This window comes from Rhamphochromis sp. 'chilingali' (genome assembly GCF_963969265.1).
Source record: "Rhamphochromis sp. 'chilingali' genome assembly, chromosome: 11".
Classification (NCBI taxonomy): Eukaryota; Metazoa; Chordata; class Actinopteri; order Cichliformes; family Cichlidae; genus Rhamphochromis; species Rhamphochromis sp. 'chilingali'.
In genome coordinates, this window is record NC_137938.1 from 2,925,680 (window position 1) to 2,941,486 (window position 15,807).

General features: G+C 42.5%; 1 protein-coding gene across 1 annotated transcript in view; it reads left to right on the forward strand.

The window, feature by feature from the left end:
• Positions 1–1,315: 1,315 nt before the first annotated feature.
• LOC308406495 (aldehyde dehydrogenase, mitochondrial-like) overlaps positions 1,316–15,807 on the forward strand; it is a 30,700-nt gene continuing 16,208 nt past the window's right edge. Inside the window, exons 1-6 of the mRNA XM_080897539.1 lie at positions 1,316–1,534; positions 3,539–3,643; positions 8,059–8,199; positions 9,225–9,304; positions 9,456–9,567; positions 12,068–12,196. Of these exons, the coding sequence (XP_080753665.1) occupies positions 1,331–1,534; positions 3,539–3,643; positions 8,059–8,199; positions 9,225–9,304; positions 9,456–9,567; positions 12,068–12,196 (771 nt within the window). The 5' untranslated portion in view covers positions 1,316–1,330. The remainder of the gene's footprint in view (positions 1,535–3,538; positions 3,644–8,058; positions 8,200–9,224; positions 9,305–9,455; positions 9,568–12,067; positions 12,197–15,807) is intronic.

Sequence of the window (15,807 nt, forward strand, 5' to 3'; positions counted from 1 at the left end):
ACATAATACAAGCACCATGCACAAATTATTCACATCTTATTTTACATATTACAATAATAAAAGCTCCCACGGCAGGTCTTTTCCTAACCACCCTTGCTATCTCTTAATAATTTACAATAGATACATTAATACAAAAGTTAAATAATACAAAAGTTAAATTAATCAAACATATTAACATTAATTATATCTTCAAAAGGTCCCAAGGTAAAGGGCTATTCTTTTTTTGTTCTAAAGTCTTCCTCCTTCTCAGGTCTGTAAGGATATTTTTGCACACAGCAACGCTATCTATCATTTTTTGCTCAATGACCACCTTGGCTCTGGTTTTCCAAATGTGGGTGTTAATGACACACATAATAAGCCAAAAGAGGCGTCTTTTACTGTCATACATTTTTTCTTTAAACAGACCATATTTTATAGCTTGTATATTGTTGTCAATTTCAAAACCCATTTTAGTCATCTGTTGCCTGATTTCTACTGTTCTATAACAGGATAACAGTAAATGTTCAAGGGTTTCATCCTCGACACACCGTGGCATTGGACATTCTTTGGTGGTAACATAACAGCTCCACTGCACCACCGCTCTAACGGGGAGGCGTCCAACAGATATCAACCACACAGTGTCTCTCATATTTTCAGAGATTAATTTGTCGTAGATATTTTTAACTACTAGCGGGCATTCTTCTACGCCCACGCCCTTATATTTTATCTGTCCTTCATTATTTTTACTGTTAATTATATTGTATACTTGTTTAGTGGATACTTGTGTCCAGTTAATATTAAGGTCTTTCCACTGTTCCGTAGTGTCGCCAAAGAGGAGTTTATAATACGGCATATTGGATCTAGCCCTACCTTTTAGTTTTCCCCATTGTGCTTCGTTACCTCTAATCCATGGGGTTCTCCTATTAAGAGCGCTAAACACATTTTTAATAAAAGGAATCCTCAAAGTGATACGGAGATCTGGCGCACCCAATCCACCACACTCTTTGCCTTTATACATTAAAGTTCGTTTCGTAACCTCACGGTTTGTTCCCCATATTAATTTAACACACAGTTTGTTTAAAAGTAAAAGTGATTTGTGAGGAGGAGGAAAAACTGTGGCAAGGAAGAGAAGTTTAGATACTATATGGGTTTTAACTATATTTACTCGTGCTTTATAGTTAGTATTTTTATTTTCCCACTTAGCAACTTCTTCTTTAATTTCACATTCCTTTTTAGACCAGTTTGACAAACAGGGGTCTCCTTTGTTGATCCAAATTCCTTCACTTTTCCCACCCTCGTCTGTCTTAATCCGTTTCCACGTGACAAGGCGTCACGAAAGTGGGCGGCCCTGATGGTGCTGCTCAGCCCCCCCGCCGCGACCTTCACCCACATCTCCCGTGTTTGCAGCTCGCTGTCTCGGTGTTCAGCAGCAGGAATCATGCTTCGCGCTGTGCTTTTTCGGAGCCTTCCAACACTAAGACGACTGCCGGTCTGTCACTACTCTGCAGCCGCCATCCCAGCACCCAGCACCCAGCCGGAGGTCCACTACAACAAGGTAGAGTCGCTCCAGCGGTTGTTACTGCGCTGACGAGATGTTGGATGTTAGCCAACTGCGTAATCAACAAGTGCGCGCAGCGTGACAGGAGCGCTATTAAAGCGCTATAAAGTGTATAAACTGCGCGGTGCTGTGCTTCCAGCACTCTGCATGCAGAGCTATGATAGGAGGGACGAGCTGCTCACAGAGCTAACAGTGAAGCAGCAACAGGTCACGCTCAGCTTTCACTTGGAGCTTATATAACTCTGAGCGCTGCGCCACGCTGAGCTCGTGGGATTTCACAACATGATCATGAAGATTTAATCTATGCACGACAGAAACGGCCAGTATGGGATGATTCTTGTTTCTCCGGTATTTGTTGTGAAAACTCACTCAGCTGAGCTGTGCTCCCTCAGATCCTGCACGCAGTGCTCTGCAGTAACGGAGACCTTCTGCTGCGTGGTGTGCAGTGACTGAGCTCACGGGCAGAGGAGGAGATGGCCAAGACTGAGAAAGTCAAAAGAACTTCTCTTTAAATGTTGTCCTTGTGCTCATGGAGACTCTCTGAAGATCCACGGGTCACGCGTGTTTCTTGTATCAGCATGGTCTCTGTTACCTGCAGTTTCATAAAAGCCATCTGTTCTCTGATTGGATTGTTACATTTGTGATTGACATGGCATTGACCAATCAGATGAAAGGAAGAAAAATAGGGTCAAACTTCGTACTTGTAACTTGCAGGGTTTTTTGGCAAAGTCCACGCACAAATCTTTTTACACATACGAAACTGATTTACAAGTACACAATATTTATGACCACATTTTGAGCCCATATAGCCAGGGACGTGGTGTGTGTTAACACGGTCACTAAATACAAACCTCCCCACGCTGGACAGCATATCCCACAGCTGTGAGAGTGTAAAGAACAAGCAGAGTGTTACTGATATGTGGTCAAAGCAGAGGCTTTTTCCTTTGTTGGAATTGTTGAATTTTGTTTTTCTAATTAGTAATTATTAACTTGATTCTCAAGCTTGTTTAACTTCACACAATTAAGGATTTTTTAAGTTAAGACAGTCAAAAATGGCTCTTTCAGTTCCTCATTTGTAATAACTGCCATTGGTCAAAAACTTTAGAGAGTTACATGCATGTTTCTTATTAAGAAATACATTTGAAATCACTTCTTACCTTTACTTTTCATGCTACATTAGAGTAACGGCATTATTTTTTGATGATATGACGTCATTTTCTGTCACGTTTGTTAGTGTTACTGTACCCTGTGAATTTTGTGCTGAAGGTTAATTTGAAGAAAATCGTGAATTGAATTGAAATCACAATATCTGCCAGAAAAATCGTAATTAGATCATTTCCTGAGATCGTTCAGTCATAAACCCAACTATGGTTATGTTTCCATCGTCACCACTGAGCGCGTCAGAGCTGTGCGTTAAACGAAGCATCAACACAAAGAATTGGCTTCGATGAGTTTCTTGATGAATCGTTGCAGCCTTGGTATAAACATTTACCTGCCAGTGTAGCAGCGGGCTGTAGTATACGTCTGTCTGCATTTAGCTGGTGTTAAAGTTTGGACTTTGTGGCTAAGAGTTCAGTTCGTTATTTAGTGAGCAATAAATTACAACAACAGTTGCCCAGAGACACTTAATATTAGGAAGCTAGTTGGTAAATTGGTAACAATATCACATGCAGTGTCATTGTTTCTATTAGACACCAGTAAATGACAGTTGTGACTTTGTGTAAGCTCTTTAAGAACACAATAAAAAGTCAAGCATGAAAACAAAATTCATTTTTAAAAATCACAGAAGTGGAAGTTCCTCTTTATCCTGCTACATTTAAAGATACAAAAGGAAAATGTCTGACAGAAGTCTGCGAGACCTTTGTCTTTATTTCATTAAAACATTCAATTGGCTGTCTTGAAATCAGTGTTTTACAGTCATTACAGGAAACAGTATTGAGTGTTTTACTTTATCAGAGTCGCTGTACTCGTAATGATGTACTGACCTTTTTAATGTTTCAGCTCTTTATCAACAATGAGTGGCATGATGCAGTGAGTGGGAAAACGTTTCCTACGATAAATCCGGCAACTGGTGAAGTCATCTGTCAGGTTGCAGAAGCTGATGAGGTAAGAGTCTGTAAAGGTAAAAACACAAAGATATCCTGCAGTCGGTTGTTAACCATCTAAAGTAGTGATGGTAAATTTGATTCTTTTTACTGAATCGAGTTTTAATGAGTCACTCACCAAAGTGAATCGATTTTTCAGTCATTTGATTCACTGAGTCAGTCGACCAGAGAGTGCAAAAAATGTACATTTTCACTCAAACTTAATTTGTTTCTCTTTTCATGTAAATCCTACTGCTAAGATGAATGATTCTAAAAGAAAACAACTATTTTATAGAGCAAAAAAGAGCAAAAACATTTCTAAAATTAAGCAATTTCCTATCAAAATTGCTTAATAAACATTTATTTTATTTTATTTTAATATATTTTTATTTTTTATTTTATTAGTATTTTCCTTAAATGTGTTAAATATATATTTTCTCATCTAAATGTCCACTGAGCTGTGAGCCAGGGGGCGGTAATGTGCCTTAACATTGGTTGCCAACCAAGAAGAAGAAGAAGCTGTGAGCCAGGAGGGAGGGGGTGAGTGAGTGAGTGAGTGAGTGATTCGTTCGCTCGCTCTATGATTCAGCACAGGAGGGAGGGGGTGAGTAGCTCAAATGTGCTGTTAGCATGTTAGCAGAGCGATGCTACTGTGAACCGAGGAGCTATTTTCTTGATGTGAGCTTCTACTCAGGGTTTTTTCTTCCAGTTCAGAGCAGAAATTTTTTTGTTAAGATACTGGATGTTGTGTTTTTCTCCACAATTTTAATTATAAGCTAGATACATTGCTGCTAACAGCAACAGGGATGAGTCAGTTGGGCTTGTGAATCATGATTCATGAGTCAGTAAAGTGATTCTCGAGTAATGAACGATTCGTTCATGATTCGCGCATCACTAATCTAAAGTCTACGTTCTTCCACTAACCCATAACCTGTGGGACTGTTACTGTAGCAAAGTGTCTGTGTGTAACCAGATGTGAGTGGACACTAAAAGTACAGACAAGTTTTTGCCCAGCTGTTTTTACACCTTGTAAGTGATGAACCTTACAGTGTCTTTCAGGGATCATCAACCCTGAGCTCAGACTTACAGGCTCAGGCTGCGCCATCACCAGTTCTCAGCACTTTAACTGTGACACTGAGCAGCTGCTTAGTGCTGGCTGTGCTGGTGAAAGGCAGGCTCAGATGGACTGACCATAATGAATTTACCATATGCTGACTGTAGGTACATGTTTATGTGTGTTCATATTTAGTTCGTATTGGAGCTTTGTAAAAACCACAGTGTTATCTGTAACTGGGAGCAGCAGTGATTGCTGATGAACCAGATGAAGAGCAAACGCTCAGATCCATGTAAAAAACATACATTATAATAGTGTGGAGGATTTTTTAGGACTCAAGTATGGCTTCGTGTCAGAAGGCTGTGTGACTTGTAGCTGCTGACTTGTCTGTATTTTTAAACTTTCTGTGATTAAAATCAGTACATGCTTACAGATAGGCAGAAATCCAGGAAGTATTCACAGCGCTTCACTTGTTCCACTGAGTGAAAAAAGTCTGCTTAATATACTTGCACATCTATTTCAAATGAAAAACAGAAATATAATAGAAGTATTCACAGCCTTTACCTGAGACTCAAGCATCTGTCAGATGTTTCTACAGTGACTTGATGGGAGTTCACAGGACACTGACCGTCCAGCCAATCTGAACAATAGAAAGGTCTTAGTCAGTGAGGTGAAGGTCACTCTGACAGAGCGCCAGTGTTGGACTGGAGAGAGGTGAATCATCTAGAAAGAGCCATTTCTACAGCACTCCACATGGAAGCCGCTCCTCAGTAAAAGTCACATAACAGAAACAAAAATCTGTGATGAAACAAAGATTGAACTCTTTGGCCTGAATGCTAACATCTTGTTAAAGACGTCTGCTAGGACATCAGTCAGCTGGTCAGCACAGACTGAGCACACGTCCAGGTATATCCTCTGGTCCAGCAGCTTTGTGTGGGTCGACCCCAGCGAGAGTTCTTCTCACACTGGCTGCAGTCAGGGACAGCACTTGGTTGTCTGGCGAGGGGATGGTTTTCCGTGCTGGCTCGTTGTTTTGGGTCTCAAACCTGGCATGGAATGTGTTAAGTATATTTGGGAGAGAGGTGTCGGTAACACGCTTACACGGTGGGGCCTTGTAGTCCGTGGCAGCGTGGATGCCCTGACACATTTGCCTCTTCAACATGCATGGGGACTGGGACGCCACTCAGGGTGGACTTAAAATAAAATTCTACTCTTGTTCCTATGAAATAACACATTCCATCCATGGAAACTTATTTTATCATACAGTGTTCATAGTTTTCAGTCATGTGACCTAGTTGCTACCCTGGTGGATAAAACATTACTCCATTATGACAGCCAGTACGACGTGGATCATCTATTCATGAAGGAAACATTAAGATATGAAGAGAAACTAGGAATTTTGGGGGCTTGTGGTCCATATTTTGTCCCAGCAGCTTTATAAAAATCCCTGAAGGTGGTCACATCTCTATCAGAGCTCCACTGCTCAGATCCAATTGTAAGAAACCCAAGAATACATGTCAGACTCGACAGATGTCAGTGAGCATGTTAAATATTAAAGTTCATGACAGTGAACAAGGGCTTGTCTGGAAGGTTTTCCAGCAGAAACCCTCTTCTCTAATAAAACAAAAAGAACGTGGCAGCATGGATGAGGTTTGCAAAGTTGCATCTGAACAAACAAGCTGCTGAGTCATGGGGAGTGCTTATGACTTTACATTTATGTGTACATTTGACATGAAAACTTATGTCTGATCATCTACTTCCAAATAAGTTGATTATCTGGTTAACAGTGTTACTTCCTCGCAGCAAAGAGAGCCTAAAATCAGACGTACTTGACTCCCTGGTGTAATGCTCAAACACACTCCTTAAAGCAACTTTCCTGTAAGGTGGAGAGGAAATGGGATCTCACTCATTTAGATTCTCAGTTAGCCTGGAAAGCAGTCTATTGTTGTAAAAAGAAGCCCTCTGTAAATATAGGACATCTTACTAATAATAATGGATTGCATTTATAGCGCTTTACAATGCCACTATTCATTCACACACTGGTGGAGGCAGCTACAGCTGTAGCCACAGCTGCCCTGGGGCAGACTGACAGAAGCGAGGCTGCCATATCGCGCCACCGGCCCCTCTGGCCAACACCAGTAGGCGTTAGGTAAAGTGTCTTGCCCAAGGACACAACGACCAGGACAGAGAGAGCAGGGATCGAACCGGCGACCTTCTGGTTACAGATGTGCTTCCCAACCCTGAGCCACGGTCGCCCCACTAGTAACCCCAGGTTTCTCTTCAGCGCTGTATCCAGGCAGAGTAAGAGTCGGGCTGTGGTCAGCTGAGTATTCATTCAATCTTAATTAGTAACAACTTCACAGATTTCTTCACAAATACAATTTTAACAGTTGGAGAAAAAAATATTCATAAGCATCTCACAGACATGTCATTACTCACAGCTACTTTCAGTACTATTGATATTTAAATAGCGTCAATAATCACTTTCTCCAAATGTGTCTATTAGATCCCATTTCTTCAAAGAAGCTACTGTTAATTAATGTTGCTTAAATATCTCTATGAATGGGGTTTGTACAACATGCCTTCATTTAATGAAACCGTTACTGATTGCATAAAGCAAAAATGAAGACCAGCACAAGAAAGTGATCACCACGGTGATTCTGCTGCGGCTGCAGCCCAACTGCTCATCTGCCTGTTACTGCTGAGGTCGAGGGTCAGGGTGCTGGGGTCGCCATTCACTCTGGCTTCTTGGCTAGCTTAGTGTTAGCATGCTGTCTTAGCAGACGCTTGCAAAGAACTGAAGTTGTGTTAGCAGCACGGTGCGGTTGTTTCTGTCCTGGAACCTGTTTATCTCGTCCTCTTGTGTGCAGAAGCACATGTCCACATCCCTGCTCTGAACTGCGTCGCTATTTTTGTCCTCTGCCACGCAATCTGAATCAGCTGATGTGGGTCTTGGTCCTTACTCCCCACACTCCCGTCCACGGCTGCCCCTCCCTGAGCCTGGTTCTGCCGGGTGTTTGCTCAAAGGCGGTCGTTTGATGGTTGTTGTTTCTGTGTGTCTTTACTTTACAACATAAAGTGTCCTGAGACTTTTGTTGCTGTGATTTGGCACTATATAAATCTGTATTAGTCTCAATTTTGTCTTTTCTATTTGATTGTAAATGTTTTTTCTTTCGTTATGGATATTTACAGTATCATATGAATATTGACGGATCGATCAAAAGAGGACTGGTGAATTATACTTTGTCTACTGACCACAATTTGAATGCACACGAATTCCTTCATTTGGCTTTCCTTGGCCCTAACCAGTGTTTGATGCTGTATTACTTTATAAACACCTCCTAACTAACTGCTCGGCTAATCCTGCGCTGCTGTCTTTCCAGGCAGATGTGGAGAAGGCAGTGAAAGCAGCAAGTAATGCCTTCAGGTTGGGATCACCATGGCGACGGACGGATGCCTCTCATCGTGGCGTGCTGCTGAACAGATTGGCTGATGCTATAGAGAGAGATGCTGCCTACCTCGCTGTGAGTGATCCTTAAAGGCTAAAACTCTGACAGCAGCTTTTCTTGTACTTCTCTGTTCATCGTGACCACAGTCATGTGCAAAAGTATCTGATGGAAATATTTGGCTCTTTCTGAGCTAGTCATGCATGAGCAAACTTTTGTAAATATATCTTTTGGCATTTTTCAGCTTTATTTGATAGACACAGTGAAGAAATGACAGGAAAGCGTGGGGCAGAGCGAGGAGGGGCCGCGGGCTGGCCGCCCTCAGCCGTATGGCATGTGGCCGCCCGCTCAGCGCGCTGAGCTAAACCGGCGACCGCACGAGCAGACATTTAATCCTCGTTGATGCATTACCTCTATTTGCAATCATAAAACTTTCAGTGTTCTTGTGAGAAGAGTTGGTAGAAATAACTTTTAGACGTCTTCCAGATGTTGCGACTGCTTTTTCTGTCACTGAGAATGTAGCGCACTGGCGTCGGTTACATCCACCTATGCTGTGTTAGTGTCGAGCATCGTAACGACAGGATTTAAAGAGCTGTGGTTCAGAGTGAAGTTTGTGAATGCCTGTGACTCAACCCTGTCCAAACCAACTGAAATAAACGATCGGATTACTGGGAAAATATTCTACAAGCCAATGTGACAACAGTTTGTCTACAACCATCTGGCCACGAGAGCAAAGGTTCTTTATTTTTCACTTCAATTATGAAAAAGTACAAAGCACAAGTGTCATCTTTTCTGTGCGCTCTCATTTCTGAAATACTTCCTTAAGAAGCCCGTGTTCCCGTGGGACATCGGACTTTTTCACAGGACTGTTTTATCGTTTACTGTGACCTGTTTGGTTCACATTCATCAGGGTTTGATGATCGACTGTGGAGCTTGGGTAGCATTGCTGTCATCTACAGCGTCTCTCTGCAGCCTGTAAAGATGACACCAACACAGCATTGTTCCTTTATATGACATTTGCAGTACATGGAGCCTCATGATGTTGCACTTTTGTTATGTCAATGTTTTCTATACCATGTGAAACTGTTGTGTTGTTTCCACAGGAGCTTGAGACCCTTGACAATGGGAAGCCCTATGCTGTTGCCTATGCAGTGGATCTGCCCACAGTAGTGAAAGTTTTCAGGTAACAAACACACAACAAAGTTTTAGAGCCTTTCAAAGTGTATCTGAAATGATGTTACAAAGTCCAATCATTTCCTTGTTATTTCTTGCTGAAGCATTCAGCTGCCTCCTTATCCAACCCCGCAGTGTGTAAATCCACTTCTGTTGTGTAGATATTATGCAGGCTGGGCCGACAAATGGGAGGGAAAGACCATCCCCATCGATGGAGATTATTTCTGCTACACTAGACATGAACCCATTGGAGTCTGTGGACAGATCATACCGGTAAGGAAGTAGAAAGATGCTTCACATATTCTCTTTACACCTGCAGAGTGAAGGCTGCAGAGTCACCCGTGACCTCTGTGTACATACAGTGTGGCATGAAATGAATGCCTCAGTGGGCATGTGAAACGCTAAGTTAGTGACAGCATGATTAAGAGATGAAGGAGCAAGTATCACCTGTTTGGAAGGGTTACCATGGCAACGTGGCTTACGTTTAAAAAGTTGCATCTAAAAAAATTTCAAGACTTGACTGAAGAAAAGTCCAGTGATATGAGATACTGATGAAATCATAATTTTCTGTATCACTTTAAGTTATTGCTGATAAAACAGGTTCTACACTTGGTCACATTTTTGCCGTGTTGTGCAGAACGACGTGTACCAACATACATGAAGAGGGTCAAACCTAAAAGGGACCAGGTCATTGTTTTACTCCGTCCTGATAAGAACAATCTGAGCGCTGACAGAGGGTGTGCGACTTTTTTACATGATTGTATGTTTGTAACAGCTTTTGCTACCGAATTGTAACGAGGTAAATGTCACTTGGTTATCCTGTGATTGAAAGACACAGAGTAGTTTTATCCTCAGCCGAGCTCTGCATATACGCACAGCGATCCATGTATTTATAATCTGCCCTTTCCAGGCTCTAGTAGCTGCTGTTTGCTCGTTCTGACAGTCTGGACCGCAGACCGTCCAGCTCCTCTCTCTCCCAGGTCCCAGCATGCTACTGAAATAGGGGAGGCCTGCCAGCCCCCCCTGGCACTGCCCCCTGAACCCAGTGTACCACCCCTCCCCTGCAGCTGAGCCACAGACCACGATACACCAGATATAGCTATACAGATACAGCATCATTGGATATTAACACTGAAACAACAGTTACTGCTCTGGTTCATGGTCTTAGAGCCGGCTCTATGAAGTGAACGACACGAGCCGGCTCCCAAGGTTTGTTTTTTTGTCTTTCTCTCACACTTTTTTCTGCTTCACTCCTCACGTGAGAAGGGGGCTTGTGCTGAGCGGGGGGAGGGGGGGGGGGGGGTAGTTACAGTCGCAGTAGCACAGGAACAGAGCGGGAGGGAGAGAGAGAGAGCCAGGGACAACAACGTCACATTACAAAGGTATAGTAATCATCCACAACTATTTTCAGTTGCAGATGATAAAGGATTCAGAAAGTTTATTCATGCAGTGAATCCTATGTATGCAAGTCCAAGCAGGAAAACACTCTCCCAAAAAATCATCCCAGGCCCATATGACAGAGAAGGTGCAACTTTTGCACATTTTAATTTAGATTTTATTGTGTTGTGGTTTGCAGTGTTTTGTACGGTGGCCCTGAGAGGCCAAACGGACTGCAACTTCAGTGTTTTGTGTTGTTTCACTTTAAATTAGTTTAAAAGGAAAAAGCTGAAAATTTAAATAGTTAAAAGTTGAAATGTGAATAGTTGGTTTTAGTATTATATGATTTATTTATTACATTTTATGTGGAGTGAATAAATAAAAGTATATTTACGGTGGCCCCTAGAGACAAAGCACGTACAAACTCCAAAACACATTCTTTGTGTTTATTCTGCATTTACTTCACTATATTGCATAAATGTCAGTTAGAAGCTTAGCCTCCTAGGACATGGTGTTTTCAAATGTGGACATCACATTTTGGGTTATTTAGACCAAAATACTAAATTTTACTCTACAACAGCCTGATATCCACATTATGCTGTCACTGTTCTATTGAAATTTAAAACTACATCTTCATATGTGGATCTCATTTTTCTCAGAACCAAAAATCAGTTAATAAAAAATCAGGCAATTCTTTGTTTTTACAGTCATCAGCTCCCAATCAGCCCAAATAGCAAAGAGAAATTAAAATGCATGCCACGAAAGAGTTTGGGTCTTAGAAGGTTAAATTAAAGGTTGAAAAAAAAAAAGTCATTGCAACTCGGCTATTGATCAAGTAATTGCGATTAATCGCAATTAGTTACAGAAAATTGTGAGAGCACGTACAAACTCCAAAACACAACAGAAGTGCTCCAGGATGCTAGGGGGCAGTGTTGAGCTTTTGTTACCTCGTGGCTACACAAGCCAGCAAGTACCAACGACCTGATTTGGTGTGTGGTAGTAACAGGTAAATTATTATTTGAATATATATGAGTGCCTGTGTATAAATACACAAACAACACACATATGCTTTCAATTGTGTGATTTAAGTGATCAGGGTAGCTGTTTTGGAAGTTCAGTTAACTCTAGGAATTTGTTTTGGAGTTTGTACGTGCTTTTTCTCTTTAGGGGCCACCGTATATATTTTTAAAATATAAAATATAAAGAGAAAGAGCCGGCTCTTTTTAGTGAGTCGAGCCGAAAGAGACGGTTCTCTAAAAAGAGCTGGAATTCCCATCACTAGTAGAAACGATATGGATGATTTCCTTTGTCACAGAAGTGTTAATACAAGCAGGATGTGGATATTTTATAGGTGAAGTGTCAAATTATCTTTACTTATAATTGTCTCCTCCTGCAGTGGAACTTCCCTCTGCTGATGCAGGCGTGGAAACTTGGCCCTGCCTTAGCAACTGGTAACACTGTGGTGATGAAGGTCGCAGAGCAGACGCCACTCACTGCGCTTTATGTAGCCAGCCTAATCAAAGAGGTATGTTTCAGTTTGTAATCGCAAAGTATTAGTCATCACAAATGTAGTGCAGAGGAACGTTGACATCAGTATTTCAATCTTTTTCTTTGTTATGAACTTAAATTGTGAAATCTTGTTACATAATGTAGAGAAATGTGTTGTAAAATCAAAAGAAGTCCCCAAAATATCCATAAATATTTTTGTGCATCTTAACCTGGTCTGGGCCCGGGACACTGCAGCATAGACCTCGTCAGCCTCCTCTGGGGGACACCAGGTGCTCCAAAGCCAGCACAGAGATGCAGCGCTGCAAACAGCCCCACTGCAAGCTGTCTGCTGTAGCTCGATGAAACCAAAGGAAGCACATCATAAGCAAAAAGCAGAGATACGATCCTGAGCTCGCTGAACCTGAAGCCCTCTGATCCCTGGCTGCTGCCTTGAAATTCAAATCAAATCAAAATTTATTTCTATAGCACATAATAAACAACAAAGTTGCCCAAAGTGCTTCACAGTCGGTCAGAGCAATAGCATAAGACAGAATAAAAAAGAAACGGTTAAAAGGAGGCAGGAAACAATATGAACAATACGGGTAAAAAAAACATAACTAGCCACGAAATAACATATTAGTTTGAATCAAAAGCCAGACTGGATGGACTCGGAGGAACGAATATAAGGAGGGAGGTTACTCCAGAGTCTGGACTTCAGACGGGACCTCGGTTGCGTCAGGAGCATTTGATTGGAAGATCAAGTGCCTTATTAGGGATATACAAATGAGTTTGCATAGATAGCTGGGAGCCAAATTGTTTAAAATTTTAAAGGTATGCAAGAGAATTTTTGAAATTGATACGATAATCAACAGGGAGCCAATGTAGGTTGGCTAAAACTGGTGTGATGTGGGGAAATTTCTAGTACCAGTTAAGAGACGCGCAGCTGCGTTTCAAGCTAACTGGAGCCGGTGAACAGAGGAAGGTGGGAGGCCCGAGTAGAGGGAATTACAGTAGTGTGAATAAGCTTTTCGAGGTCCTTCAAAGGGAGGTATGGCTTTGCTTTAGATATCTGACGCAGCTGGTTGAAACAGTTTTTACCACAGAGGAGGTCGATTTCTCGAGTTTGAAAGAGCAGGAAAACACCAAGGTTTCTAACAGTGAGCGAGAGATGGCTAGCAAGGGGCCCTAAGGCATCAGGTACAGTGGGGCAAAAAAGTATTTAGTCAGCCACCGATTGTGCAAGTTCCCCCACCTAAAATGATGACAGAGGTCAGTAATTTGCACCAGAGGTACACTTCAACTGTGAGAGACAGAATGTGAAAAAAAATCCATGAATCCACATGGTAGGATTTGTAAAGAATTTATTCGTAAATCAGGGTGGAAAATAAGTATTTGGTCACCTCAAACAAGGAAAATCTCTGGCTCTCACAGACCTGTAACGTCTTCTGTAAGAAGCTTTTCTGTCCCCCACTCGTTACCTGTATGAATGGCACCTGTTTGAACTCATCATCTGTATAAAAGACACCTGTCCACAGCCTCAAACAGTCAGACTCCAAACTCCGCCATGGCCAAGACCAAAGAGCTTTCGAAGGACACCAGGAAAAGTATTGTAGACCTGCACCAGACTGGGAAGAGTGACTCTACAATAGGCAAGCAGCTTGGTGTGAAAAAATCAACTGTGGGAGCAATCATCAGAAAATGGAAGACATACAAGACCACTGATAATCTCCCTCGATCTGGGGCTCCACGCAAGATCTCATCCCGTGGGGTCAAAATGATCATGAGAACGGTGAGCAAAGATCCCAGAACCACACGGGGGGACCTGGTGAATGACCTGCAGAGAGCTGGGACCAAAGTAACAAAGGTCACCATCAGTAACACACTACAACGGCAGGGAATCAAATCCCGCAGTGCCAGACGTGTTCCGCTGCTGAAGCCAGTGCATGTCCAGGCCCGTCTGAAGTTTGCCAGAGAGCACATGGATGATACAGCAGAGGATTGGGAGAATGTCATGTGGTCAGATGAAACCAAAGTAGAACTTTTTGGTATAAACTCAACTCGTCGTGTTTGGAGGAAGAAGAATACTGAGTTGCATCCCAAGAACACCATACCTACTGTGAAGCATGGGGGTGGAAACATCATGCTATGGGGCTGTTTTTCTGCCAAGGGGACAGGACGACTGATCCGTGTTAAGGACAGAATGAATGGGGCCATGTATCGTGAGATTTTGAGCCAAAACCTCCTTCCATCAGTGAGAACTTTGAAGATGAAACGAGGCTGGGTCTTCCAACATGACAATGATCCAAAACACACCGCCCGGGCAACAAAGGAGTGGCTCCGTAAGAAGCATTTGAAAGTCCTGGAGTGGCCTAGCCAGTCTCCAGACCTCAACCCCATAGAAAATCTGTGGCGGGAGTTGAAAGTCCGTGTTGCTCGGCGACAGCCCCAAAACATCACTGCTCTCGAGAAGATCTGCATGGAGGAATGGGCCAAAATACCAGCTACTGTGTGTGCAAACCTGGTAAAGACCTATAGTAAACGTTTGACCTCTGTTATTGCCAACAAAGGTTATGTTACAAAGTATTGAGTTGTATTTTTGTTATTGACCAAATACTTATTTTCCACCCTGATTTACCAATAAATTCTTTACAAATCCTACCATGTGGATTCATGGATTTTTTTTCACATTCTGTCTCTCACAGTTGAAGTGTACCTCTGGTGCAAATTACTGACCTCTGTCATCATTTTAAGTGGGGGAACTTGCACAATCGGTGGCTGACTAAATACTTTTTTGCCTCACTGTAGCTGTTCCAGCGGGGTGTGACTATCAAAACTGTAACTTCGGTCTTATCCTGGTTCAGTGTGAGAGACGTGATAACCAAGTTTAGTCTCTCTCATTTAGACAGTCAAATAGGGCTTGCAGAGAAGTAGAAACATCCGATGTCAAAGGGAAATGAATTTGTATGTCGTCGGCGTAGCAGTGAAGGAAATGTTATATTTTTAAAATATTAATCCTAACGGCTGCATGTACAAGGAAAAAAGAACTGGGCCGAGCACAGATCCTTGAGGAACACCACGGTGAATGGGGCAGAGGCCGAGGAGTGCTGCCCCATGGCTACGGAAAACGACCTCTCTGAGAGACAGGATTCAATCCATGAACTCATGAGCAACTGGTGACAAAGAGCAAACTCCCACCCAGCCCAGACTGAGAGAGGAATCTCCTCTCCAGCGCTGGCACACACTGTAGTCTGGGAGGTGTGATTTCCTCGGGAGCTGGAATACAACCTTTGGTACCACTATAGGGAGGAATGCTCTCCAACAGCCATCCCATAACAGAATTAGGTTTAATGTGATCTACCAGAGGGGCCAGGACACTGGAGAGCTTATTTTAACCACCTCAGCAGTCAAACGTGCGGCCATTTGTCAGTGAGCCAAAATGGATCAAGCAGCAGGACAAGGATCCCAGCACAGCAGGAAATCTACCACAGAGTGCCTGAAAAGGAAAAGAATTAAGGTCCTGCAGTGGTCTACTCAACACCAAGACCCTAACCCAACTGAAGTATTGTGCTGGGACCCTCAAAGAGCTGTGCATAAACAAATGCCCACAAAGCTCAATGAACTAAAGTATCGTTGTAAAGAAGAGCGAGT